This window comes from Passer montanus, unplaced genomic scaffold (genome assembly GCF_014805655.1).
Source record: "Passer montanus isolate IOZ18808 unplaced genomic scaffold, ASM1480565v1 scaffold140, whole genome shotgun sequence".
In the NCBI taxonomy this organism is placed as follows: Eukaryota; Metazoa; Chordata; class Aves; order Passeriformes; family Passeridae; genus Passer; species Passer montanus.
In genome coordinates, this window is record NW_024360942.1 from 290025 (window position 1) to 314696 (window position 24672).

The following is a 24672-nucleotide window of genomic DNA, read 5'->3' on the forward strand; positions in this document are numbered from 1 at the left end:
GAACCCCCTGGAGGTGGTGGAACAGAGCAGCCACAGTGAATCCCATCCTTTACCCACCACAGTTTGCTCATCCAAGCCTCCAAGATGTATGGGACAGGCCAGGTGGTGTTTGTACCCTCCCCCTGAGCTCCGAAATCCCCAGCCTGATTTCCAGCATTACATCTTTTGGGTTCAGAGCCACGGAATGGAAGAGCCCCTGCTCCCAGGAGATGATCTATTGCACAATGAATTACTTTAAAACCAAATTGTTACCCCACAGGGCAGGGATCACACGACTTAAAGAGATGTTAACAAGCCGTGACAAACCTCTGGCATTAGAATTTTCAGGCAAGCTGTTCTGCATCTAAGGCAGTCACTAAAGATCACACAGCATCTGAAAAATGAAGGATGCAGCGATGAGTAACCTCTCTCTGCTCCACTCCAGAGACCTGCCCATAGGAAGCAGGGCTGTGATTTGCACACTATCTGAACCTGATTATGGCTAATTTTTTGCATACAGAGCATGGAAAGGATCCTGGCTGAGGCATGGAAAATATGTGGCCACATGAGTCATTCTGCAATGGTTCATAAATCCTGAGAGAATCACAAAAGCAAAACATCTAACATTGCATCTTCCCTCTCCCTGCCAGTGGAACTCCACCTCTTGACACGCTCGGCACAAGGATGTGGGAATATGGTGAAAGCAGAGGAAATAGGATCATTTTCTCCTTGGAATAGAAGAATCTCATCAAACAGCAGCCAGGCTCAGATTTGCAACCTTCACAGAAGAGGCCATTCATGAGGCGAGGAGAAAGAAACGAGCTGCTCCTCAGGTTGCCAAACCAAATTTACAGTTCCTACTGCCTGGGCTCCAGCTCCTGTCCTTCCTTCCTTCCCTGCAGAGCCAGGCAAGGACTGCAGAGAAGAGCCCAAAGCTCAGCACCCTCCCAGCCATGACCTCCTGTCCCACTGGGCAGTGCACATGGCCAGGGCCACACTGGGGCTCTGAACAGGAGATGGGAGAGGATTTAGGAGCTTTCCAGAGCAGAGCACAGAAGGGACTTGCTCTGGGGGTTAGAGCAGAGGGGACCTGGCAGCAAAGGATCTTAAGGCTCATTTAAGCTCTGCCAGTCCCTGTTACAGCATCATCTGAGTTGTCTGGGCACAACCAGCAGCTCCTTGTGCTGCTCTGGGTTCAGAGTAGGGATTGTGCAGGGTGGGATAGCTCAGCTCTGGGAAAAAGCAGCATTTTGTGGGGCAGGAGTGGCTGGAGCTCCCCATTATCTCCCCACCAGCAGGGATTTCCTGCGTGCCCTTTGCAGGCCCCTTTCCTTTCCTGCTGCTCTCCCTGTCCCAGTCTTTATCAGAGGAAGCAAAACATCTCCCCTCTCTGCCACCCACCCTTGGTGTGTCATGGTGCTCCTGCTGCTGCTTTGCAGTGCAAAGAGCTCCAACCCAGAGGACTTTTAACCATCCTCTGCAGTAAAAGGTGCAGGAGCTTGGTGCTGTTTAGCCAGGAAGCAGGAGCAGGAATAAAAAGGAATGAAAGGGAACTCTGAAGGGCCCAGCCTGACCTGGAGGCTGCAAGGCTGACACTAAAACCCTTCCTCTGCCAGAACACGAGTCTGCAGGAGCCCCCTGGAATCACTGGGAGACCTGTGGGATCTGCAGCTCTGGTGTCTGGGATATCTCCCTGTTTGTAGTATCAGCAAATGTTGTGACTCAGGCTTCAGGAAAAGACCTCAGCTCACCCACAGAGCCACTCAGGTCTCTGTCGTGGGAGGATGCTCAGCATTTCCATGGGCTGAGGTGCGTGAGTTCTGTTTGTGTGCAGCCTGCATCAAACCCCATCACATTTGCTATTTCCAGGAATATTCCAGAGCAGGAAGGAGACCCAGATGAGTCACTTGAGCCACCCTCTCACACTGAGGATGAAGTGCAGCCCTAAAATACTTGGTGTCTGGCTGAATAAGCCCCTCCCCGTCCCAGACTGGTGCTGGGGGTGTCCAGCCTGGGCTCCTGTGGTGCCAGCCCCTCCATCCCCCCATCCCGCCCGGATCTGCCCCGTTCCTTCCGAGGGTTAAGGAGCAGCAGGAGGAAATGCGTCAGCAGGGTCCCTGCTGCTGCTGCTGCTCCCACACAGCTCTGGCTCTGTGCACAGACCCTGCACTGCCATGGGCATCCTTGGGAACAGGCAGCTCCTGCTCTGCTGTGCCCTCTGGGGACTCTGCCTGGCCTCGGACTACGATGGTGAGTGTCTGCTTTGGGGGCAAAGCTGCTGCTTGGTAAAGTGCTGGGTGCTTGGGTCTCTGTAAAATCCCTGAAAGCTCATTTTTTAATGGGTTCACATGGGAGGATGCTCTGATAGAGCTTTGTGTGGGCTCTTGTTGAAGCAGGAGGTTGACAGAGGAGATAGAGAAGAAAAAGAAGCTGGGGTGGAAGAAACTAGAAATACAAAGGAAAAATAAAGGAGCAGTAAGCAAGAAAGGACTCAAAAGCTAAATCTTTAGCTACTTATACACCCAGAGCCACAACTTTACACTGGAGTGGCTCCAGAACTTTGGATTGTTGTGAAAGCCCAGCAGAGGAATTGTTCTCTGGCTTCCCAGGCCTGTTCATGGCTATACATGGGAATTTCTCTCTGGATTCCCAGGCCTGTTCATGGCTGTAGAGAGGAATTTCTCTCTGGATTCCCAGGCCTGTTCATGGCTGTACACGGGAATTTCTCTCTGGCTTCCCAGGCCTGTTCATGGCTGTACATGGGAATTTCTCTCTGGATGCCCAGGCCTGTTCATGGCTGTAGAGCATTACAGTCCATTGTGAGCTGTGGGAAAGGAATCAGGGATGTTCCCAGAAAGGTGGCTGAGGGTGGCTCCTGCACACCAAACTCTGCCAGCCAGCTTTTCCTGCCCGTCACTCAACAGCCTTTCCAGAACATTCCCAGTTGTAGGGACCCCAACAGAAAAGACAAAGAGCAGCCTTTGGGGTGAGGCACAGCTTCCACAGAGCCTCCAGCTGAGTGAGGACAGGCTGAGTGAGGACAGGCTGAGTGAGGGACAGGCTGAGTGAGGACAGGCTGAGTGAGGGACAGGCTGAGTGAGGGACAGGGTGAGTGAGGGACAGGGTGAGTGAGGGACAGGGTGAGTGAGGACAGGGTGAGTGAGGACAGACTGAGGGACAGGCTGAATGAGGACAGACTGAGGGACAGGCTGAGTGAGGACAGGGGGAGTGAGGAGCAGACTGAGTGAGGACAGGCTGAATGAGGAGCAGACTGAGTGAGGACAGACTGAGGGACAGGCTGAATGAGGACAGACTGAGGGACAGGCTGAGTGAGGACAGGGTGAGTGAGGAGCAGGGTGAGTGAGGACAGGCTGAGTGAGGGACAGGCTGAGTGAGGGACAGGCTGAGTGAGGACAGGCTGAGTGAGGGACAGGCTGAGTGAGGACAGGCTGAGTGAGGACAGGCTGAGTGAGCACAGGCTGAATGGGGACAGGCTGACTGGGGACAGGCTGAGCGAGTAACAGGCTGCCTTCCCCTCCCAGATTACTCTCAGAACAGCACCAGCGAGCAGGCCAGCACACCAGAGGTCACCCCGTGTCCCCGGGCCATCCCGGGCGACCAGGCCACGGTCAACAACGTCACCTACCTGCTGATCCCCGAGGCCACCCGTGCCCAGCTGGGCAGTGCCATCACCGTCAGGCTCATCCCGTGCCTCTACAGCCTGGTGTTCCTGCTGGGGCTGCCGGCCAACGCGCTGGCCCTGTGGGTGCTGGCCACCAGGACCGAGCGCCTGGCCTCCACCGTGTTCCTGATGAACCTGGCCGCCGCCGACCTGCTGCTGGTCTCCGTGCTGCCCTTCAAGATCTCCTACTATTTCCTGGGCAACCACTGGCCCTTCGGGGAAGGGCTGTGCCGCCTCACCACGGCCCTCTTCTACGGCAACATGCACTGCTCCGTGCTGCTGCTCACGTGCATCAGCGTGGATCGCTACCTGGCCGTGGCTCACCCCTTCTCCTCCCGCACCTTCCGCACTCCCGCCTTGGCCATGGGCACCTGTGCTGGGGTCTGGCTGTGCTCTGCTGCCCTGACGCTGCCCCTGACGCTGCAGCAGCAGTCCTACCCCCTGCTCGGGGCAGGCCTCACGCTGTGCCATGACGTCCTGCCCCGGCACGAGGACGATGGTTTCTACTTTTATTACTTCGTGGTGCTGGTGGCCTGCGCCTTCCTGCTGCCGCTGCTGCTGCTGGCGCTGAGCTCGGGCGCGGTGCTGCGCGTCCTCCTGCGCGGGGGCGGCCGCTACGGCCACGCCGCCAAGCTCACGGCCCTCGTGGTCGTCACCCTCGTGGTTTTCTATGCCCCCAGCAACGTCCTGCTGCTGCTTCACTACTCCAGCCCCTGCTCCAAGCTGCACGGCCGGCTGTACCTCAGCTACATGGTCAGCCTGGCCCTCAGCACCTTCAACAGCTGCGCCGATCCTTTCGTCTACTACTACGTGTCGGAGGATTTCCGGGAGAAGGTGAGGAGGAGAGTCTTCAGTGGCAGCAAAAAAACCACCACTTCCCTGAAGACCTCCAAGGAAACGCTGCCCCGGTCCAAGCATTCGCTGGTGTGAGCCTCCAGCCTGGGTCCCTGCTCCCAGGGCTCTCATTATGCACACAGTGGGGATAAGAGGAATTCGGCACTGGAATTCCACAAGTTTCACCCAGAACAGCTTTTCCCAGGAGCCAAGTGCTTTCCCTGTCTGCACAGATAAGGATGAATAAAGCCAGGCTGTGGGATTCTTTGCCCAGACAAGATGCTGAGTGCGGGACACATCCATCCTTTACTGGGACACTGCCTGCAGCTTCTCAGCTGGTCCCACACCACCAGGGATGTTCCTCCCCATACAGCTGGGTCTGCTGTTCCTAACCTGGCTGCTCTCTGCCTGCTAGTCCTTGCTCTCTGTCCTTAAATGCATATTCCCTTCCCCTAAAACAAAAAAAAAGAACCATCATTGCAAAACCAAATTTCTAAATGTTTCAAAAGCTACTCTCCTGAACTAAACCAGTCTGTCAAAAGAGTGCAGAGTACTGGCTTTGTGTAGCAAAAACATTCTTGGCTTGATTTGTCAGTAACCCCTCAGAAATGTTAGCCCACTGTTGGTAAAAGGTGTAAAAATCCCCTTCACTCATCCCTGTTTTTGCAAATCACCCTTGGCATCCATCATTTCTTTGAGGCAAAGGTTGTATTAATGGATTTTGTAAAAAAATGATGTCTCATGAAGGGAGATAGTAAAGTAGGAATGGAGCAAAGCCTCTGGTACTCCACATTTCCTTTGTGTAATGTCACCCACAGCCAAAAGCTGGCTCTGATCAAAGAGGTGCTCAGGTTTTTTGTTTGTTGGAACCTGCTGCAAATCTGACAAAATGCAGCCTGCTCATCTCTCAGACACAACTGGGGCACAGCCCTGTGAGCAGTCAGGTAGAAAATGAGCAATAAACCTCTTTAGAGCTGCTTAATTCTTTAGTTTTCCCAGCACAACATAAAGCGTGAATAAGAAGCAGAGAGGATTGTCTTAAAATCAGTTTTTAATAAAATATTTATCAGAATCTAAAACAAACACTTTTCTGGACTCAGACTTGCTAAGATGTGTGTGAACAAACCAACAGCTGGTCAGAGAGCTGTTTGTGTGTACCTGTGGGGGCAAAAGGCCGGGGAAACACAAAGCTGGGCTCTGGGTGCTGGGCACTCAGTCAGAAACAGCAGGGACTAAAAAAACCCCAAACCCAAAGCCAGGCTGGTAGAGGTTTTCTAAAGAGTTTCTCTATTCACAATAATGAAAACCAGGTTATTGTGGATTAAATGTCAACAGTCAGTGTGAGCAAAGCAAGTGCTGGTGTGTTGGGGATGTTCTTCAAGCAAGCTGAACATTCTTCTGGTATTTGCTTTCTACTGAGGCTGATTAAGAAGGAGGGGAAGAGGCAAGACCAAAACACAGGACAAGAAAGAACAAGGGGAACTATTGCTTTAAAATAAATACCATGGTAATGATTACTCTGCATAATGTACAGTTACAAATATATAAATATTAATTTCCTCGAAAGGATTGCAAGCATCAATCACTGATAACTAGCACTGCTGCAGCTATTCAGTCACAGAACTCGATGGAAGAAGCAATTTCTGTGTCTTACAAACCCACTGGCACTTTTATCCTTTTGCAGAGAAGGACCATCAGGGAAAGGAAAGGAGAAACATCTCTCTGACAGAGGGAGGCAAATGTTTCTAAGCCAGAAACAACCCAAAGCAGCAGCAGCAGCTGCTGGCCTTGCTGGCTTTGGCTTTCCAGCACCCAGCTGGTCTTTTACTTGGTGAAAAAAAAAAAACAAAAACAAAAAAACAATCCTTCTCTCTAAACTGCGTGGCTGAGGTGCACAAAATGGGAGCCTGAGGTGTCCTTGTGCTCTCAGGGACAGGAGGGAGAGTGAGCAGAGCTGGGCCTAAGCCTGTGAGTGGCTTTGGGTCTGTTCAGCTGTGTCCAGTGGTGCTCAGGGATCCAGTTTTTGTATTCCAAGCAGGGTGTTGAACAATGGAGGAAAAATAATCTATGATTTTTTTTCCCCTAGATAAGAATGGATGATGGTGACAACAAACATGAGCTGCAAATGTGGGACAGGGGAAAGCTCTGGACCCTCAGCTGGGGTGGAGAGAGCAGAGACCTTTATTCTTGTGATAGGGGGAAAAGGCAACTACAGTGGTGGAACTGCAGGTTCTTTGATTCATTTCCTTACATAAAATCACCTTTTTAGCCACAAAGAGGAGCTGGTTTGGTGTAGCAAGAGCGGGGGAGGCAGAGGCTGCCAAGAGCAGAGGAACTGGGAGTGCCAAGGCTGGGGGTGAAGTCAGGATCCAGAGATCCTGTCACATCCCCTCCCACACACTGCCCTGCTCTGTCTGGCTCTGAGGACAGGGAGGCTGCTCTGCCTTTGCCTTCTGAGGGTGCAGGGCTCTCTGACTTTCCTTTGAATTGTAAAACAGAAGCCAGACTCCTCTGCCTCAAGCACTGGCACAGAGATCCCTCAGACAAGGCCCTGATTGATGGGCTGGCACCACCAGCAGGAATTATTTACCTGGCAGCACCAGGGGGATGTCTGCAGCTGGAATTAGGACATTACATCTCCCACAGCCTGAGGAAAGTGAAGAAAGCCAGGTTTAATTCTTGGCTGGAAGTCCCCACCCTCACCTCCTCATCCACAGAGGGAGGTCTGAGTGCCCAAGGATCTGTGAGAGGACCAAGCAATTTAAAATTACTTCAAATATCTCTCCAGAAGCATTCACTGGGTGTAAAATGGGTGAGAGAGAGCAGGAGAGGAAAACCAGAAAGGGACAGAGGACTTCAGAACACAGGTCCCATCTCCTGGATGAAGGCAGTCCCAGACATCACCAGGGTGACCAAATGCCTCAACCTCCCAACTCACAGCACCAAACAGCTGCAGCCTGAACCAGCAAACAGCAGGGTTTGTATTGTGCAGTTTTGAGTTTTAGAAAAGGGAAAAAAAAAAGAAAAAAGGAATCTTGTAGCTCACACTAGGCCTGTTATTTACCCAGGGATAAATATTGACTCAGTCCTGTGTGTGTACACAATAGCCAGTGCCTGCCAGGACAGTTGCTTGCAGGAGGTGGAATTTAGTTTAAAGGCATTTATTTACCTGCCAGGCAGGAATGCAGCTGCCAGGGTGAGGGCAGGATCTGCCCCTGCACACCCCAGATGTGGGGCAGGACCCTCATCCCAGCAGGATCCTGGGAGCAGCCACGAGGGGAGGCTGGCACAGCTGCCAGCTTCTGAGGCAGCTCAGAAATTTCTGGGAACTTCAAGACCCAGACCTTCATCATGTCAACTGCATTCTGCAAATGTCTGGCCCCAGACAAAAAGGACTGGAAACTACACATGCCCAACCTCTGGGATACCTCCTGGTTGTCCCCATGTGGACATTTTTCTGGAATAAACTTGCCTTTATTCTGGAATGGAATGTCTATACTGGGATATATTCTTGTCATGGTTCCTGTGTAAACAAGCCTTAAAAATGAATGGAGCTGGGATTTTTTTTTTCTGTTTCCATTCACCAATAAACACCCTCAAAAGGAGTTTCCACCCTGCTCTGGGTCCTGGTAACAATAGAAGTGGGAAGATAAAATATTAACACTATTTTGCAAGAGGCAATTGCATGTAACTCCTCCAAAGAGAACAATGCTGCTCCAGGCAGGAAGGGAAACTCAAAAATCTTGGCTCCTGCACTTTTGGAAACACAAAGCTTTTCTTTTTAAGTTTTGCCACGTTGCTTGGGGCAGGTCAGACCGAGGGAGTCCAGCCTGTGACACCAGGGATTGGTACTGGCCAGCAGAGCCAGGCCTGGCCAGGGAGTACCAGGACCAGAACATGCTGTGCTGGGTGCCAGTGGGAGCAAAATAAAAGGGGTTGGTGGAATCAGGCAAACATTTAAAAGGGCTGTGCCTGGGCCAGGTTCATTTTCAGGCCAGGCTTTGAGGAGAAAGGGGCTGAGAAGGCTGCAAGCAGCCCCTGTCAGCACATAGTGCAACACAAAGAGAGGGCTCCCCCACCTCATCCCTGCTTCTGCTGAGGCTGCAAACAGCAGCAGACATGAAGCTTTTCAGCCCTGGCAGTGGATTTCAGTTTTCTCAGGTAAAATGTACATCCCAAGAGCTTCCCTGAATTGTGGAGCCACAGGGAAGTGTTTTTCTCGTGGGTGTAGACTGATGGGCTGAGGAAGATGAGCAGCCTCTTGCTATGTCATAATTGGCAAAACACACTGGTTTTTATTATTATAATTTGAGCAAAAAACTTCTCAGCCATCTTTCCTCAAACAGCAGTTCAGCTAAGCACAAGGCCTGGACTTAGCTTCTAAGTGTAGCTAGGAAATGGCATTTGCAGAATATCCTGATAGCAGAGAAAACACTTGGTAATGCTCTATAGGTTTGAATTCCAGCCCCTATTTTTTCTCACCTAGAGGGCACAGCACATTGGTCTCTCATCACTGGGAGGGCTCCAAAGAGGATGCACAAGAAGGCAGGAAAATGGACAGAAAAATAACGCTGAGTGTCCCCCTTAGAGCTCCAGATCTGCCCCGTGGGGCAGCAAAGCCTACAGTTCTGAGGGCATCAGGAAGTAGTCATCATTCAGATTCTGTTCTGCAGCAGGTCGTCTGGAGGAGCAAACTCATACAGGAGTTGATTCTGAGCCTCTTCTCTTTATTTAAATTATGTATTTCTGTGGGAAAGAGAACACAAGGAAGAAAAGTCACCTTGCTGTGGTGCATCTTTGTGAGATATCACTGAGCCTGGGAAAAGCTGAAAAGATCACAGAGCTGGGAAGGACCCTCAGGGATCAAATCCAGCCCCTGTCCCTGCACAGCCACCCCAACAGCCCCACCCTGAGCAGCCCTGGCAGCGCTGTCCAAACGCTCCTGGAGCTCTGGCAGCCTTGGGGCCGGGACCATTCCCTGGGCAGCCTGGGCAGTGCCAGCACCCTCGGGGGCAAGAGCCTTGCCCTGAGCTCCATGCCAAGCCCTGGCACAGCTCCAGCCCTTTGTGGGCTCCTGGCCCTGTCACCCCATAGCAAGATCTGTGTCCATTCCTCCTCCCCCCACCATGAGACTGATCAGCCTCCCCTCTGCTCCAGCTGAACACCCCAAGTGACAGATCACTCCATTCCCCTGGGCATGAAACCACTGAGCTCCCACAGCCTTTTACAGCTGCCCCAGCAAGCCCCCCTTCCCACTGACCCCCTTTTTGGGGAACTGCCCAGCACAAGGACACCACAGGCCGGCTCAGAGCAGCCCCCTGCCCCGCTGTGGACTCACCATTCTGCTGGGGTGGCCTCAGCCTGGCTGCTGTCCCCTTCCCTGAAGGTGCTGGCCGTGCTCAGCTCTGCCACCACCTCGAACACGTCGCCCTCCACGGCGAAGGCGTCGGGGTCGTACTCGTAGGAGTAGTAGGACAGGTCTGTGTGCAGGGGGGGCCCCTCCTCAGCTGCTGGGGGAAGCAGAGCTGCAGGAGCTGCGTGGCCACGCAGCAGGGCAGGGCAGCAGCAGGAAGGGGTTTTAGTCAGGGACACCAGGGAAGGGGGCTGCAGGTGTCAGCACACCTGCACGTGTTTGGTGGGGTTCACAGGGAAAGGGAGGAGCTGCTGCAAAAGGAGTTTTCATTTTCCCAGTCTGAGAAACTGGAATAAAATGAAAGGAAAAAGGGGGAACAAAGAGAGGGGTAAAGGGGAAATAAGGAGGAAAAGGGAAAACAAAGGGGAAAGGCAAATAAGGGTAGGAAAAGGAGGAAGCAAGGAGGGGAAATGAGAAAACAAGGTGGGAAAGAAGAAGAAAAAAGGGAGGACAGAAGAAGAAACAAGGAGGGAAAGAAGAAGAAACAAGGGAGAAAGAAGGAGAAACAAGGGGAGAAAGAAGGAGAAACAAGGGGAGAAAGAAGGAGAAACAAGGGGGAAAGGGAAATAAAGGGAGGCAAAGGGCAATGTAGTTTGAAAAAAATCTCCAAGTCTCCTTTTCCAGCATGGAATTAACTGAGGTGCTGAAGTTCAAACCCATCAGCCTGAGGGCTGCACACAGCAAGGTAAAAGAAGGGGGCAGGTGGCACAGGGGATTCACTCAGCACCCTGAAAATCTCTCCTCTGACGAGGCACCTCAGGCAAGGAGAGCCCCATCTGTATGGGGACATGTCCTGTGTGCCCTCAGCTGTGCATCATTCCATAAAACAAGTGACAAAGCTGGAGGGACACCCTGAGGGAACAGCTCACTTGGTGACTGATCAGTGGAGGCAGCCAACTTTTTTTTCAGCCCAACAACTGTGAAAGTTTTGAGGCCAGGAACCCACAGGAAAGCCATGGACTCCAGCCTGAACGAGGAGCTGAGGTACCTCTGCCCCAGCACTGAAATTTCCATCACTTTGTGTAGGGACAGGCCCAGCAGAGGCAGGAACAGGAATTTCTCCTCTTCCCACTCCCTGCAGTCTGTGCTGACACTGGCAGGTCCCTGTCACAGCAGACACCCCACTCACACCAGGCTGTGCCTCTGTGCTCCCTGTCCAGAGGGCAAAACTGCAAGATAAAACTTCTAGGAACAGCAGCAGATCCGTGTTTCCTAAACTGCTCCTCGAGCCAGCCCAGCTGTCCATCCTTCCTGTTTGCTCTCTGTGTACACTGCCCCAGTCCAAACCAAAGCTAGCACTGAGGCAGAATTATTGCAGGGAGGAAAAGTCCCCTGCCCGCCCAAAGCTGGCTTTATTTAAAGAGAACACTCATCAAGGTCTTTGAAAATGTTTGTTCTCTAGAAATAAAATATCTGAAGGATCTTCCCTGTTGCCTCCCACATCCTCCCAGCGCTGGGCAGGGGAGTCAGGCTCTGTTCCCTCCTTCTTGGCCTCCTCCCTGAGAGAACCTGCCAGACCATGAGCTCCTTCTATGAATGGGTGATTGCTGTCCACCAGGGCTGGGATGAACATCACAGGCCTGACTCTTCCCAGGAATTCAGCCCTGGAGCCCAAGCAAAGAGCACAGGCCGACGTTTCCTGCTGCACACAAACCACTCCCCCAGCCCCAAATGTTTGTGCTGAGGCAAATGTTTGCTGAGCAGTGATGGGGGGAGAGGAAAACCAGCCCTGTGCCAGCTCAATCAACCCTGAAAGAGCTGCAGCCAGCCAGCCAGGGAATTTTGGGGATGACTCCACCTGGAAGCAGAGCTCAGGCTGATGGTCCTGATGGGAGCTGGTGTGGGTTAAGGTTAGGCATTTAATCAAAAAAACCCCAAACCCCAAACAAAATACCACTACCAAAGTGTCATAATTCCACCTAGAGCTTTCTTCCAGTTCCAGCCATTGGCCCTTTCTGATTGCTGGAGCAAAACTGTGCAAAGGGCATGGCTGTGGGGAGAGGCAGGGGACAGAGAGCTCAGCCTGGGGGGGCTCACAGCAGCACTGATATCCCAGCACTGCTGCCCCACACACTTGGAGGTTGCTGTCCACCAAATCCATGCAGAATCACAGCACTGTGATGGCAACATGTTGTCCTCCAACATCAGTGGCTGTGCTTGAGTGCCTTTGGCAGAGGAGATTTAGGCTGTTTCACAAGAGAGTTAGTGATGTGTGGAAGCAATCAAGGCACCACTTCATCACAGAGACTATCAGAGCTACTGGGGATCCCACAGGCTCTGAAATCCACCCAGACCCTTGTGGCCAAGGAGTGACAAAGTTCTCAGGAAAGGCACAGCCAGAAATTCAGTGAGATCCCAGTCACTAACTCAGCTCCTGCTCCAGGGTTTTCTATCCAAACAAATATTGCAGCAGGCTGTGAAGGCACATGAGCACACCCAGAGCTGGGACCACTCATCAAAATCCTGTCCCACCCTTTTGAGACTCAGTAATTCACCTGAGAAGGAACAGCTGAGGAAGGGGACTCACATAAGGGTTGTTTCAGCTGAGTTCTGTCACCCTGCAAACTTCCCTGGCAATCACAGGATCTACAGATGCAAAGAGGATCCCACCCATCTGTTCACAAAAAGTTTTAAGGTCAAACCTCAGTCATTCTGCCTCTCTGCAGACTTTGGGAAGGCATTTTAAAACGTTCTGACAACAGCAACAGCGCTGCATCCTGACCTTTCAGAGCCATCTATGTTCAATTACTCATCTTGAACAGCTGGAATTTATTCCAGCAAAATCACTGGTGTGTGTGGAACTTCACTGTGGGTCTGTGTGTGCCAGAGGGAGCCCCAACACATCCTGCAATCCCCACTGACAAGACCTCAATTAAAGCATCCATCAGCCCAAGCGGAGCTGCACCAGTCTCATGGCAAACACAGGAGGCTCCCAGACAACACAAACACCACGTGCCTCTCTGAGAACCCAGCATTTCCTGCAGATTAACACAGCCACTTGCTTTTACACCAACCTGCCCTAAGCTTGATTCGGCTCCTGGAGTTTTGCGTCCCTTTAGGAAGTCCCAGATTTAGGCACGGCTCAGCAGAGCCCCTGCTGGAGCACCTGAGCCGACTTAACCCCATCACATGCTCCAGCAGCAGCGAGCCCAGGAGAGCCTGGCTGGGAGGGGCTCATTCATCTGCTGCACTTTGATTCATGTCCCGTGTGCTTGACCTGAGAGGAGCCCTGAGGATTAATGAAAATCACATGCTGGGCCCTTTTCCTGGGCTGGGATTTAGTCAGTTTGATTCCTGAATGCTCATTCTGCCATGGCTGCTCCCAGCTCAGCATCCTTCTGCCAGGAAATTTGGGCACTCCCAGATCCTAGGACAAAGCCAGCTCCAAGTGCTTGTGCTTTGACAAACGTCCTTATGGCACTCAAGTTTGTCCATCTAAAATCTGCATTACAATGCCACACAAAATAATCAGATTTTCCCCTTTTGCTCCTTCTGAGCCAGCACTGTTTCTGTCAATTCAGAACAGAAACCACAGAGGGATTTTCCTTTTACTTCAATGCAGATTCTTTCAGAAACACTGTTCTGAACATTTTTTTGGATTGTGGATTACCATCAAGTTCCATCATTTTTTTTCCCGGGTAATCATATCAAATTTTTATTTGAAAATTATATAATGGCAGCCCCATTTTTGTAGACCTTGGTATGGCCTCACATTCCAGCAGTGCCCAAATAAAACAGCTTGGGAATGCTGCTTGAAAGGGTTCAGACTGCAAATTTTCCATGCTGAGCACATGGCATGTGTATGGAACAAAAGGCAACAAGATTTAGATACAGATATATTCACAATAAGTGCAGGAAAAAAAAGCGGGGGGGAGGAAAGTAGTAGAGACATGAAGCACTAATGACCATTAGAAAATGTCATAATGGAATATTCACCATGTTTTTGCACCTTAATAAGAAAACTGTCCATCAGCTGCTGTCCAGAAGGGAAAGAACAGGATGGTGTCTCCTGCTGGACATGTGTTAGTCTGATCCTGCTGCTCAAGGAGGACATGAGGAGCCTCAGAGCTCCTGAATTTAATTCTCCTCCTGAAGAATTTAACTGGTTTTACCAATTTGTTGGGAGTTGGAGGCCAGGGGAAAATTAATGAGTGGAAAGCAGCCAGGAAAAATCTAGACCAGTTTATTTACTAGAAACAGCATGAAACAAGCTATTCTATTGACCCTCCACTGCTTCTTGGTGAGATTTATTGTGAGCCATGAGCGAGTTCGACACAAGTCTTGGAAAAAAAGTGCATGAACATAAGCACCAAATAAAATGAGCAGCCAAATTCCTGGCTACTCCATCCACTGACCTTAACATTTTTGTTCACTAAGGCTCTTTATTCCAAACAGCAGCTCTGAGAGAATCAAGACTGCCAGCTCCATTTTTGCACAGAACTGCAGGGACAAAGTTAATCCACCTGGATTTGAGTCCTTGCAGTGGTTTGGGCTCTTGTCACGTCCTGCTCAGTAGTTTGTTGGAACACATTACATCAGCCTGGCTTTCAATGGGATCTTTCCAGCTTAATAGTGGAAGAAAAGATCACAGAGAGTGTGTTGTTCAAACACAGCAAGGCTGAGAAAATAGGAGGGTGGGTTGTCCACTCCTACAAACAATTATCTAAATCCTGCAGGTGCTGAGCTGGGCAGGATTCCTGCATGATTTCCTGAAGGGAAAAGGACTTGGAGAGCTGTCTGCTACTGAATACTTCTCATCCTCAGCTTCCTTGACCTCTTTATCTGTTTTCTGAATATTCTTTCTTTTCTATAAGATGGAGAAATTCAGCATCTTTACTTAAAATGTGTTTGAGAGCCACCTGTACTTAATACAGAGCTAGGACAAACTTTAACCTTACTTAAGAAAGCCTTTGGATAAATGCAAAAGTATTGCATTACCTGCTGGAGTCTGGGGAACACTGGGCTGCTCAGCTGTGTGGGAGTGTGTCTCCCTTTCTTCTGGCAGGTTCTTGGCTGCAAATAAAAAGAAAAATAAACTCATTTGCCACGTAATTCGTTAATAATGCCTCTCTAGTAAAGGTTTGCATTTCTAGAGGTGGTGTAATCAGTTCCCTGATACATTACACACCTTGAAAGGCCATGCAGAATTTCCAAAACATGCTACATTTCATGGATTTAATTTTTATCCAGGAGTATTCACTTCAGATCAAACAGTATCCCTAATTTTCTCTTCAATTCATTCTGACTGGTAAAACATGTATCCATGAGAACAGAAAACCAGTTATTTCAAGCTGAAAAGCAGCTGCCCTTATCATTTAATCAGCTGTACTATAAACAGCAAAATAACACAGAGCAAGTTCAGAATCCTCCTTTCCCTACCACAGGTATGGAATATTAACTTGCTCAAATGAGGATTTGTAACATCCTGCAGCTGAACCACGACAGAAAAGGGAACTAAATGAAACCTACAGGCAGCACACTGAGACATGGGCATCTGCTCTATCCTGGTGTTGTTCCTGCACGATGCCACCTCCATCTGGCAGTGGTTGGGGTAGATGTGGCCATCAGAGCCACACACGGGCTCGCCGTCGTAGCCGCAGTCCCGCGAGCACAGGCACTGCTCGAAGTACTCGTCCTCCAGGCAGCCAAAGATGTTGTTGCAAGGGCCAGAGTGGACAAAGCCTGGGGATTAAACAAATCCCAGTCAGGTTTGCACAGCACAGGGAAGGTGGAATGGAAATAGTTCACCGATCATCAGTTTTTACGTTGAATTCTTGAAGATTTCTAAGAGGAATTTACAAACTTTAGAGAATTAAAAGCTCTGGGAACAAAGTTGCCTTTTTGAAGGAGCCATGGTGCAACAGCTTCCTGACTTAGGATAAAGCAACTGGTTTTTGGCCACAGAGCACAGAAAAGAACAACAGCTTCTGGGGCAAGTTATTCCTTTTCACAGATGTATGAAATTGTTCAATCTTCCTACAGTTAATTGTGGAACTCCACGGCAAAATATTGGAGAGAAAGAAAAGCAAATTGCATGGTGAGGAGTTTTTACCTCTTTGTTTACTGACACATCTCCCCATGTGCAGGTTCTTCCAGAATCAGACATTTTATCAAATCACAATCATTTGGAGCCTGAAGAGCCCCACTGCTCTGTTTGTCCTGACTTTAACACTGCAGCCCCCCAAACCTTTGTGAAACTTCCACTAACACAGAGAGCAAAACATAACATTTTCCTAAATATAGTTTTGAGTTCAGAACCGTTGTGGGTCCTGTTTTTCCCAAAGATCTGTGTGGTTTTGGGGTAACTCACCAACCCACTGGCTGGCTGAGCTTTCCACCTCATTGCAGGTTGGGCCATCACAGAGCTCCCTGGCCAGGGGGCTGTTCTCACTCACGTTGTAGAAACGAGTGGCTTCAAAAGCTGCAGCAAGGAGGAGAAATCACAGCTGAGCCTCCTGCCTGGAGATCTGAAGTCAGCAGGGATCAGAGGGAAACAGGCACAAACCTGGCTCGTAGTAATCGTACACTTTGATGGGAACAGGGGCTGTTTTCCCAACTATGTGCTCTCTGAAAGCTTGGAACTTCACACAGGTCATGCACTGGCTGGGAATCTGTGAGAAATGGTGTAAAAGACTCAAAAACTACACCTGAAGTGAAGAGAAATGAACACAGCACGTGCCCCAAATGCCAAGCACAAAGATACCTCCAATAATCCAAGTACAGGGACAAAGAAAATGAATAAAAACCAAACAGGATGAACCAAACCAGGATGTTTTGCTGACCTTTAAAACACATATTTGCCACAGAGCCATGGCAAACACTCCAGCTGTGCACCCTGCCTTGCCCACAACCACCAGACTATTTCCTGCTGCTGACCAAGCCAAGAGAGATCTCACCTTCTCAGCTCTGTGCTGTGAGATCTAAATTATTCTGCATTTAGCTCTGCTAGTTGGACCTGAAATTCAGATTATTTCAAGGCAAAAATCTAAGTGATATCCACCCAAAACCACTGCATGGGCTGAAGGGAATCACCTGCCTCTGTTGTACTTTGGTTTCCAAGCAAAACCACAACCTGAGCAGCAAAAGAAGCTCAAGCAAAAACCACTTACAGCTGCAGGGTGATCCTCACCACTGAGGGACCCCCAGCACCCTGCCTGTGCCTCGTCCCCTGCTCATTTCCCTTTCATTAAAATCCAACATAATTATAAGAAACAAAGCCATTACCTCATCAAAATAAAACAGGACTTTTCTTCCATCCACTTCATATCTTTTTAACCCAATTTGCTTGTTCATCAATAACTGGGGGTGAAAAAAAATCATTGCGTTTAGTTTAATCTAATTTTACAGAAAAAAGGTAGAAATGAGAGAATAAATAACATTTCAGGCTGCTTAGTAAACTGATCAGACACTAAACTCCAGGGATTTTTTCTGCTGGAAAAGGGTGTTTCCATAAGAGAGGGAAAGTGCAAAAGGATTGAAGTTGCTGTCAAATGACTGAGGGGAAAAGCCACCTGTGTGTCCCTGCCTGTGTCCTGCTGAGAAATTCTTGCAAGAGAGGGAAAATGCAAAGAGATTGAAGCTGCTGGCACATGACAGAAGGGGAAAAACCAGCTGTGTCCCTGCCTGTGTCCTGCTGAGGAGTTCTTGCAAGGTGCACCAGCTGAGGGCTCTTCCTTACCCCCCTGGGACTCTGCTGCTGCCTCATCCATGATCTCATCCAGCAGCTCCCAGAGTGTTTTCAGTGCCAAGGCTCCAGCAAGACCTCAGAGACCCCAAACCACTCAATGAAGTCTCTTATTTATTTACACCCCTCAGACCACCAGGGAATCTCCCTGGGTATCGATGGTCCCCTCCTCCCAGCAGCTGAAAAATCCAAAACATTCTTCTGCCAGGAAAATTAATCCTCCCATTTGAAAAGAGCAGCCATTTGAAAGAGCCCCAGGCACCTCCCTTTTGACAAATGGGGTCAGGCCAGGCCTCTGCTCCTCATCTTCTCTCCCTCCGAGGCCCAGGGATTTGGAATTTGGGGTTTGCATTGTACCAGGCAGGCCCACAGACCCACTTCTTCTGCTTTTTATCTGCACATCATCTATGGGCACTTTTCACATCTCCAGACCTTTGTTTTTAATTTTCCAGAAGTTCCTCCTATGATTTCTGCACTTGGAACATCTCAATACTGTGCCTGTCCTGCCTGATCAAGCATTACTATTTTGATAATCTGTATTTAGAGTGCATTTGGCATGTGGAAAATATCTAATACTGAAGCTGGGGAGGATGAGGGTTTGTGGAAAAGGACTTTGGTGTTTTAATCAAGGTTTGGAGAGCCAAGATAGGGCCAGAGCACTCTATTCTATAATTCTGTTCTCTAAACTGTCCCATTACATCAATCTCTGTTAGACAATCCCATTTGTAAACATATTCTTGTGGGGTTTTTTTCTTTTGATATTGTTGTGGGGTTTTTGTTTGGTTTTGGGTTTTTTGGGGGGGTTTGTTTTGTTCTTGTTTTTTGAGTGCTTTTTTTTTTGGGAGGATTTTTTTTTCTTTTAAGGTTCTTAAGTTATTTTGAGATCATAGACTAAAATCTCAGTGGAAATGGGAACAAATAATTATAATTATTATTTTCATAATTATAATAATAATTACTAATAATTATTAAAATAATAATGATATATAATATTATAATATTATATATCTTAAGTTACTTTGAGATCGTAGGCTAAAATCTCTGCAGAAATGGGAACAAATAATTATTATTATTTTCATAATTATTATAACAATTATTACTAATAAATATTAAAACAATTATAATAACAACTATTACTATAATTATGATTTAGAATGACACAAAACAAGCAGCACTGCTTCTTTCTGAACACTGAAATTCACCCAAACCTGCCACCAGCAGATTCGGCTCCCCTCAGCAGAGCTCTCTACTTGCAAACCCCCGCTCCCCAGCTTCCTGCTACTCCTGTAACAAGCAAAGCAACATGTCTTTAAATCCCACACAATATGGAAAGGGCCAATTTAATTTGTCCTTATAATTTTCGGGCCCTGCTGGTGGCTGTTATTACTCAGCAGCCCATGGCTGCAGACAGGCCTTTTATGAGGGCCTGGAGACGCCGGCGCCACCGGGAACTGCTGGGCTCAGCTAAAAGTGCATTTTTCTGGTGAGGTTTGATCCATCCCAGCCCGGGCTGACCTCCTGACCCTGTCGACATGCAGCATTATTAGGAGGATTTGTGGTGGGTTGTGCACAGAGCCCTCATTAAGCGCCGCTGCCCTGGGGCTGCACGTGGGGCTGCTCCCGGCCTGGGCTCAGGGGAAAAACCCCAGAAAATCCCAGAAAATGCTGATTTACAGCCCAGCCCCTCCACAGCAGGGCAGGGAAAAGGCAGCAGGGGCAAAGGTGGGACTTGGCTCTGCTCAAGGTGGTGTCCAAAACATGAAGTGAGGCTTCAGTGGTGAATTTGGTGTTGGGCCCTTGTTTGGTAGCCAGGAAGAAATCACAGGATGGGTTGGGTTGGAAGGGACCTTAAAACTCATCCAGTGCCAGCCCTGCCATGGCAGGGACACCTCCCACTGTCCCAGGCTGCTCCCAGCCCTGCCCAGCCTGGCCTTGGGCACTGCCAGGGATCCAGGGGCAGCCACAGCTGCTCTGGGCACCCCAAGCCAGGGCCTGCCCACCCTCCCAGGGAACAATTCCTGCCCAAGATCCCATCTAAATGGGATTTTTCCCCATCTAAATTTAACTTTTCCAGTGGGAAGCCATTCCCTGGCTCCTGTCCCTCCATCCCTTGTCCCCAGTCCCTCTGCAGCTCTCCTGGAGCCCCTTCAGGCCCTGCAAGGGGCTCTGAGGTCCCCCTGGCGAGGTGGATCAGGTGGGGTTTATCTGCACTTTGGGCTTGTACCCATAGATATGCCTGGGCTTTGTCACCACATTTCATTTTTACAGATGCAAAAGGGTTTAAATGCAATAAAAAACCATGGAATTCAGGTCTTCAAGGGGAACATTCCCTCTTGAAGATGCAAAATCCTTCACAGTTTAGGAAAATTTCCTGCTTTCCAAAGTGGGGAGGGGGGAAAAAAAGAAAAAAGGAAAGAAAAATGAGTAGAGGGATATATTCCTTAAGAACTTTCCTGTTCTTCTGCAGTGAAAACCCTACACACTCTTTCTTTTGACCCTTTCCCTCTGCTCACAGAACATTCCATAAGTTTAACACCATGAAGATATCCTGTGGTTCCCCTCCTGGGATATTTGGAGCTCTCTCTGGTTCTCATCCATATTTTTTCTGCTATTATTTACACGAATGACTATGAAAGAGAATGTATTTGACAGCACTCCACATGACCATCACTCCAGCACCTTCAGCAGAGGGGGGAGAGCAGGAACCAAACCCACTGCAGGCTCCTCACCTCATTTTCTTTTATTTTTTTTTTCCATGGGAATGTTGGAGAACTCCTGCTCCCACCTGAACATAAGTTGGTTGCACGAGGGAGAATATCAGACCCACAGGCAAATAAAAATGGATCCATTTTACATGCTTGGATTTGAAAATAGATTTCTCCACGTGCAGCTTGTGAATGGATATAAATAACTGCAGTTTTTCTCTTTATAGGAATAATTTCATATCTGATCCCCTGTTCTGAAAGGATGCAATTGCTTCTCAGGGATTAATACAAAAATTTCTGTGGCTTCAGGGACACCCCAGGAGACATCTGACAGCAGCTTCTGACATGGATTGTAAACCCCTCCAGAGGGCTTTTTCCTCCAAGAAAATGCAATGGTGTTTCAATTATAAATCAGCCAAATCAAGGGAAATCCTAGAGAAGATAAAGCAATGTGCACTCCTCCTCGAATTATGATATCAAATTCAACTTCACAATGGTTCTATTTTAAAATTCTTTACTCCGATTCCTTCCCTTCCCAATATAATGAGATAAAGTTATTTACAGAAGAGGTGTTTTAGAAGTAAAATATTTTTTAGCTCTTTACCAGCTCTCAAGGACGCAAAAATTTTACACCTCTTCAGTGAAACAGTCCTTAAAAAAATAAATCTTTGTAGCATAAGAACCCCACCAGTGAATGCAACGTTCCACAAAATGTAATGAGTTGTAATGAATGGAATACTCCCACAAATCTAAAGCAAAGCTCAAGATTACAGTTCATCTGCCCTGAAGGGCTGGCTGGGCACGAGGCACATTCTGTCCACCTCAGCTTGGCTGCAAGAAACACGATGTTCTCCCAGAGAGAAGGGGGAAAAAAATAAAAAGGGCAAAAAATTCCAAGACACAGAGCCTCCAAAGAAATGGGATCCAGATGTTGGAGATAACACAGCTCACTAAGCAGCCATAAACAGCTCCTGTTAGAGCACATTTGCACCTCAGCTTTTCCAAGGGGTTTCAGTTAATTACTGTGCACTGGCTCAGGAAAACCTTGGCTTGGCTGGGTTGGGTTTGCTCAGCCTGCTCAGAACCTCTGTTCCCTCATTTCAGATTTTTTGACAAGTGAAATCTCTTCCTCCCCCTTCCCAATTTTAATTGCATCTTTTCAGCAGTGCTCTGATACTCAATGGCCTCCTCTTGGTCCTCAGAGGGAACCCCTCCCAGTCAGAGATCCACATCCCAGCCCTGCACCTCCATCCCACTGATCCCATCCCATGGATCCCATCCCATCCCACTGATCCCATTCCATTTCATTTATCCCATCCCATCCTATTGATCCCATTCCATTGATCCCATCCCACCCCATCCCACTGATCCCATTTCCATCCTATCAGTCCCATCCCACTGATCCCATCCCAATCCCATCCCTCACCTGCTCCAGGCTCTCAATATCTGCCCGAAACCCCGAGAACAAAGGCACTTCCAACACAGCCATGTTTGAGGATCCAGAGTGCAGCCATCTTCCCATGGGAACAAAAAGAGAGAAAATGGGAACAAACTCAAGATCCATGGACAACTCAGAATGGAGAAAACAACTCCAGAAGAAGACAAAAATAACATTAAAAGGCTCTCCTCATTGTGCTTGGGGAAAGCCACAAGTTGGTTTTCAAAAATCCTCTTTTCTGCTTTTATTTAACAAAATGATGCCCAGCTCACAGGGGGTAGGAGATGTCCTGGAACACAGAGGCAGAAAAGCAGAGGGATGGATGCAGCCACCTGTGGGGCTGCTTGCTTTCTTTTTCAATTAATCACTGAGAAATGCACTTGGTAAAAGGAAATGAACCCTTGGAGTAGGAGAAACTTCTTTTCCATCCTGAGAGAAGGAGTGTAGATGGATTGTGCTGGGAGAGGGATGCTAATTCCCAACACCAAGGTCATTCAGTCCTGGGGTTTCATAAATGCCTGTTTCACCCCTGGCACTGAGAAAAGGGCTTTTGCTAACGAGACAGCAAAGTCACTGCCTTGTTGGTGTTAAATCACTGCATCATCCTCTAAAGTATAACTGAAAACTCAGAAAAATCTCTGAAATTGAGTTGTTGTAAATGTGCACAAAATCCCCACACACGAAAGGCATGGAGAGAAGGACTGTTGGGGCAAAAATCTCAGTTTTTGCAGCATGGCAGAGGAGATTCCATCCTTAGGCAGCTCCTGGAATCCCAGAACAAGGCTCCTTTTCTCTGCACTGCCAGCAGCTCCCAGCCCTCCCTCCTTGGCAGCTCACCTGTTTGTGCCCCACCTGAGCTGGACCCAGCAGGGCTCATCAGCTCATGCCAGCTCTGAGAAAACACACTCCCACAGCCTCCAGCCCCAAATCTGCCAGCTCTGAGCTGGCTCCTTGTCTGGAGCCCCCTCAGTTCAGGGGTGGTGAACTGGCTGAAGCTGGGGTGCCACACCCCAGCCCAAGGCTCACAGTAGCATGAGGTGGCCTGGGGACAGAGCCAGCTGGCTCTGGGGGAGGCACTCAGGGCTCCCAGAGCCATTAAACCTCCTTAATTCCCATCTAACTCCATGCTCCTCTTGGTAATGGGCATAAAAAGATGCAAGAGCATGCAAAGTGTATTCAAAAAGACCCACACTCCCAAATAAATCGTTCAGGATCCCTTTGCCTGCATCTCCCCAGGCTCTGGTACACATCACAGCTTTCTGTTTTCCACCCTGGGTTCTCCCTAACCCTCCAGCAGTGCCCCAGGGGTGTCACTGGGCATGACAACACTTCATCACATTCTGAGAACACCCCCAGCTCCAAATAGCTCAGTTGTCATCCTTAGCTGCACTCCTCTCTTCACACTGCCCCAGCAAGATGATGATGGAGCTGAGAGCATCATTACAGGAAGAAGGGGAGGAAAGGAAGATTTTATTTGCTTTTGTTTCCTTTCCAAGCAATCCATCTCCCTGCACTGGGCTTCCTCTCAAATTTCTGCCTCAGCTGCAGCAATTCCCAGGGCAGGAGTTTCAGAATTATCAGCAGAGAGGTTGTGCTGATGCAGGGCAGCCTCCTCAGCATCTGACACCACTGTGGAATTTTATCCTCTCCCCAAAACAGGCTGAGGGCTCGGGCAGGGGGAGAAGAGGTTGGCACAGTGACACAGGGGGGCAGTGCCTGTGCCATAACACTGCCCCATGGGCCAGGGAAAACAAATCCCAGCTTTTCCTGGGGCCCTGCAGCTCTGCTCAGCTCTGCAGACTCTGTGTGCCCTTGCCTCTGCAGGAAGGAAGGGACAGAAGCTGACAGGGGAGCCAGAGTTTCCCATTAAGCTCTGATAGGGCAGCCACAATTTTCCATTTCCATCTGAGCCACCCTCTGGACCTTCCTGTTGGAGAGAAGCAGCACCTGCCATGCTCCTGGTCACAAACATGAAATTAGTTCTGAATTTCTTGGAAATGGTTTCTTCTGGTTGTGGCTTTATCTCTCCTGGGTCAAATTCCCAATAACCTCCCTAAAAATCCAAATGCTTTCTAAAGATATCAGCAATCCCTGACGACTGCAGCAGTAGCAAGGTGTTTGAGCAAAACTTGTAAGTGGATTTAATAAGGGTCAGCAACTATTCTTGCTGCTGTTTGGAAAATTCAAGTTATTGTGAGAAAACAGCTTGGCTTTAGACAATCTATAAAATAAGACAGAACTGCTCATGTCTCTGCAAAGTGCTTTGAGAGCTAGAAATAAAATTTCTGGATCATGCCACTTAAAAAAGTTATTTTACATGTCATTACATGGAGCAAGGAGATAAGGAATTTAAGAGCTTATTAACAAATATCTGCATATATTGTGTCTTTGCCATATATTCCAAATTCATACCATGGCAACAAGCATCTTTTGTTAGGATTTTGCTATCCAAAACTGAACCACTAAGGAGCTCAAATAATAAAGTCAAGTCAGTAATAATTATAAAACTATTGACACAATTAAGATATTAGTCAACCAATTGAATTTACCTTGCTCTTTGAGTCTTTTAAGAAAATAATCCAGAACTTTTTCTTTTCATCCTTATACAAGCAAATCACACCACATTTGTAATTTTTCAGGGTTTGGAGAGACAATAATGAAACTCAGTGATAAAACCTCAAGGTGTTCTTGTTCCTCTACCTTTGACACACACTTAGCAATGAAATGATCAAGAATGACCTTGGAATGACTCTGTCCTACAACCCAAGTGGTGAAAATAATCCAGAACCTTTTCTTTTCATCCTTATACAAGGAAATAACATCACATTTGTAATTTGGAATGATTCTGTCCTACAACCCACAGCGGTGGCTGAAAATTCTGCTGAAAATCCTGAGATCCAGCCAGCACAGCAAGAGAGAACTCGGTGCTTTCCTGGC

General features: G+C 48.6%; 2 protein-coding genes across 5 annotated transcripts in view; one reads left to right on the forward strand and one right to left on the reverse strand.

The window, feature by feature from the left end:
• Positions 1-1872: 1872 nt before the first annotated feature.
• F2RL3 (F2R like thrombin or trypsin receptor 3) lies at positions 1873-4605 on the forward strand. The gene is made up of 2 exons (XM_039700465.1): positions 1873-2229; positions 3522-4605. Exons 1-2 carry the CDS (start codon positions 2154-2156, stop codon positions 4589-4591), a joined length of 1146 nt encoding a protein of 381 aa, XP_039556399.1. The 5' UTR covers positions 1873-2153; the 3' UTR covers positions 4592-4605.
• A 4510-nt stretch (positions 4606-9115) lies between these two features.
• CPAMD8 (C3 and PZP like alpha-2-macroglobulin domain containing 8) overlaps positions 9116-24672 on the reverse strand; it is a 54042-nt gene continuing 38485 nt past the window's right edge. For all 4 annotated transcript variants that reach the window (XM_039700464.1, XM_039700462.1, XM_039700463.1 and 1 more), the window contains exons 36-43: positions 21724-21811; positions 17133-17207; positions 16414-16519; positions 16219-16329; positions 15378-15590; positions 14847-14921; positions 9834-10002; positions 9116-9241 (exon numbers count right to left, since the gene is read on the reverse strand). In XM_039700464.1, the coding sequence (XP_039556398.1) occupies position 9241; positions 9834-10002; positions 14847-14921; positions 15378-15590; positions 16219-16329; positions 16414-16519; positions 17133-17207; positions 21724-21811 (838 nt within the window). In that variant the 3' untranslated portion in view covers positions 9116-9240. The remainder of the gene's footprint in view (positions 9242-9833; positions 10003-14846; positions 14922-15377; positions 15591-16218; positions 16330-16413; positions 16520-17132; positions 17208-21723; positions 21812-24672) is intronic.

Excerpts from the sequence above, each read along its gene's own strand:
- F2RL3 (XM_039700465.1), top strand. The coding sequence starts at position 2,154 with ATGGGCATCCTTGGGAACAGGCAGCTCCTGCTCTGCTGTGCCCTCTGG. Across the intron at positions 2,230-3,521 it reads CCTGGCCTCGGACTACGATG|ATTACTCTCAGAACAGCACC; the intron begins GTGAGTGTCTGC and ends TTCCCCTCCCAG.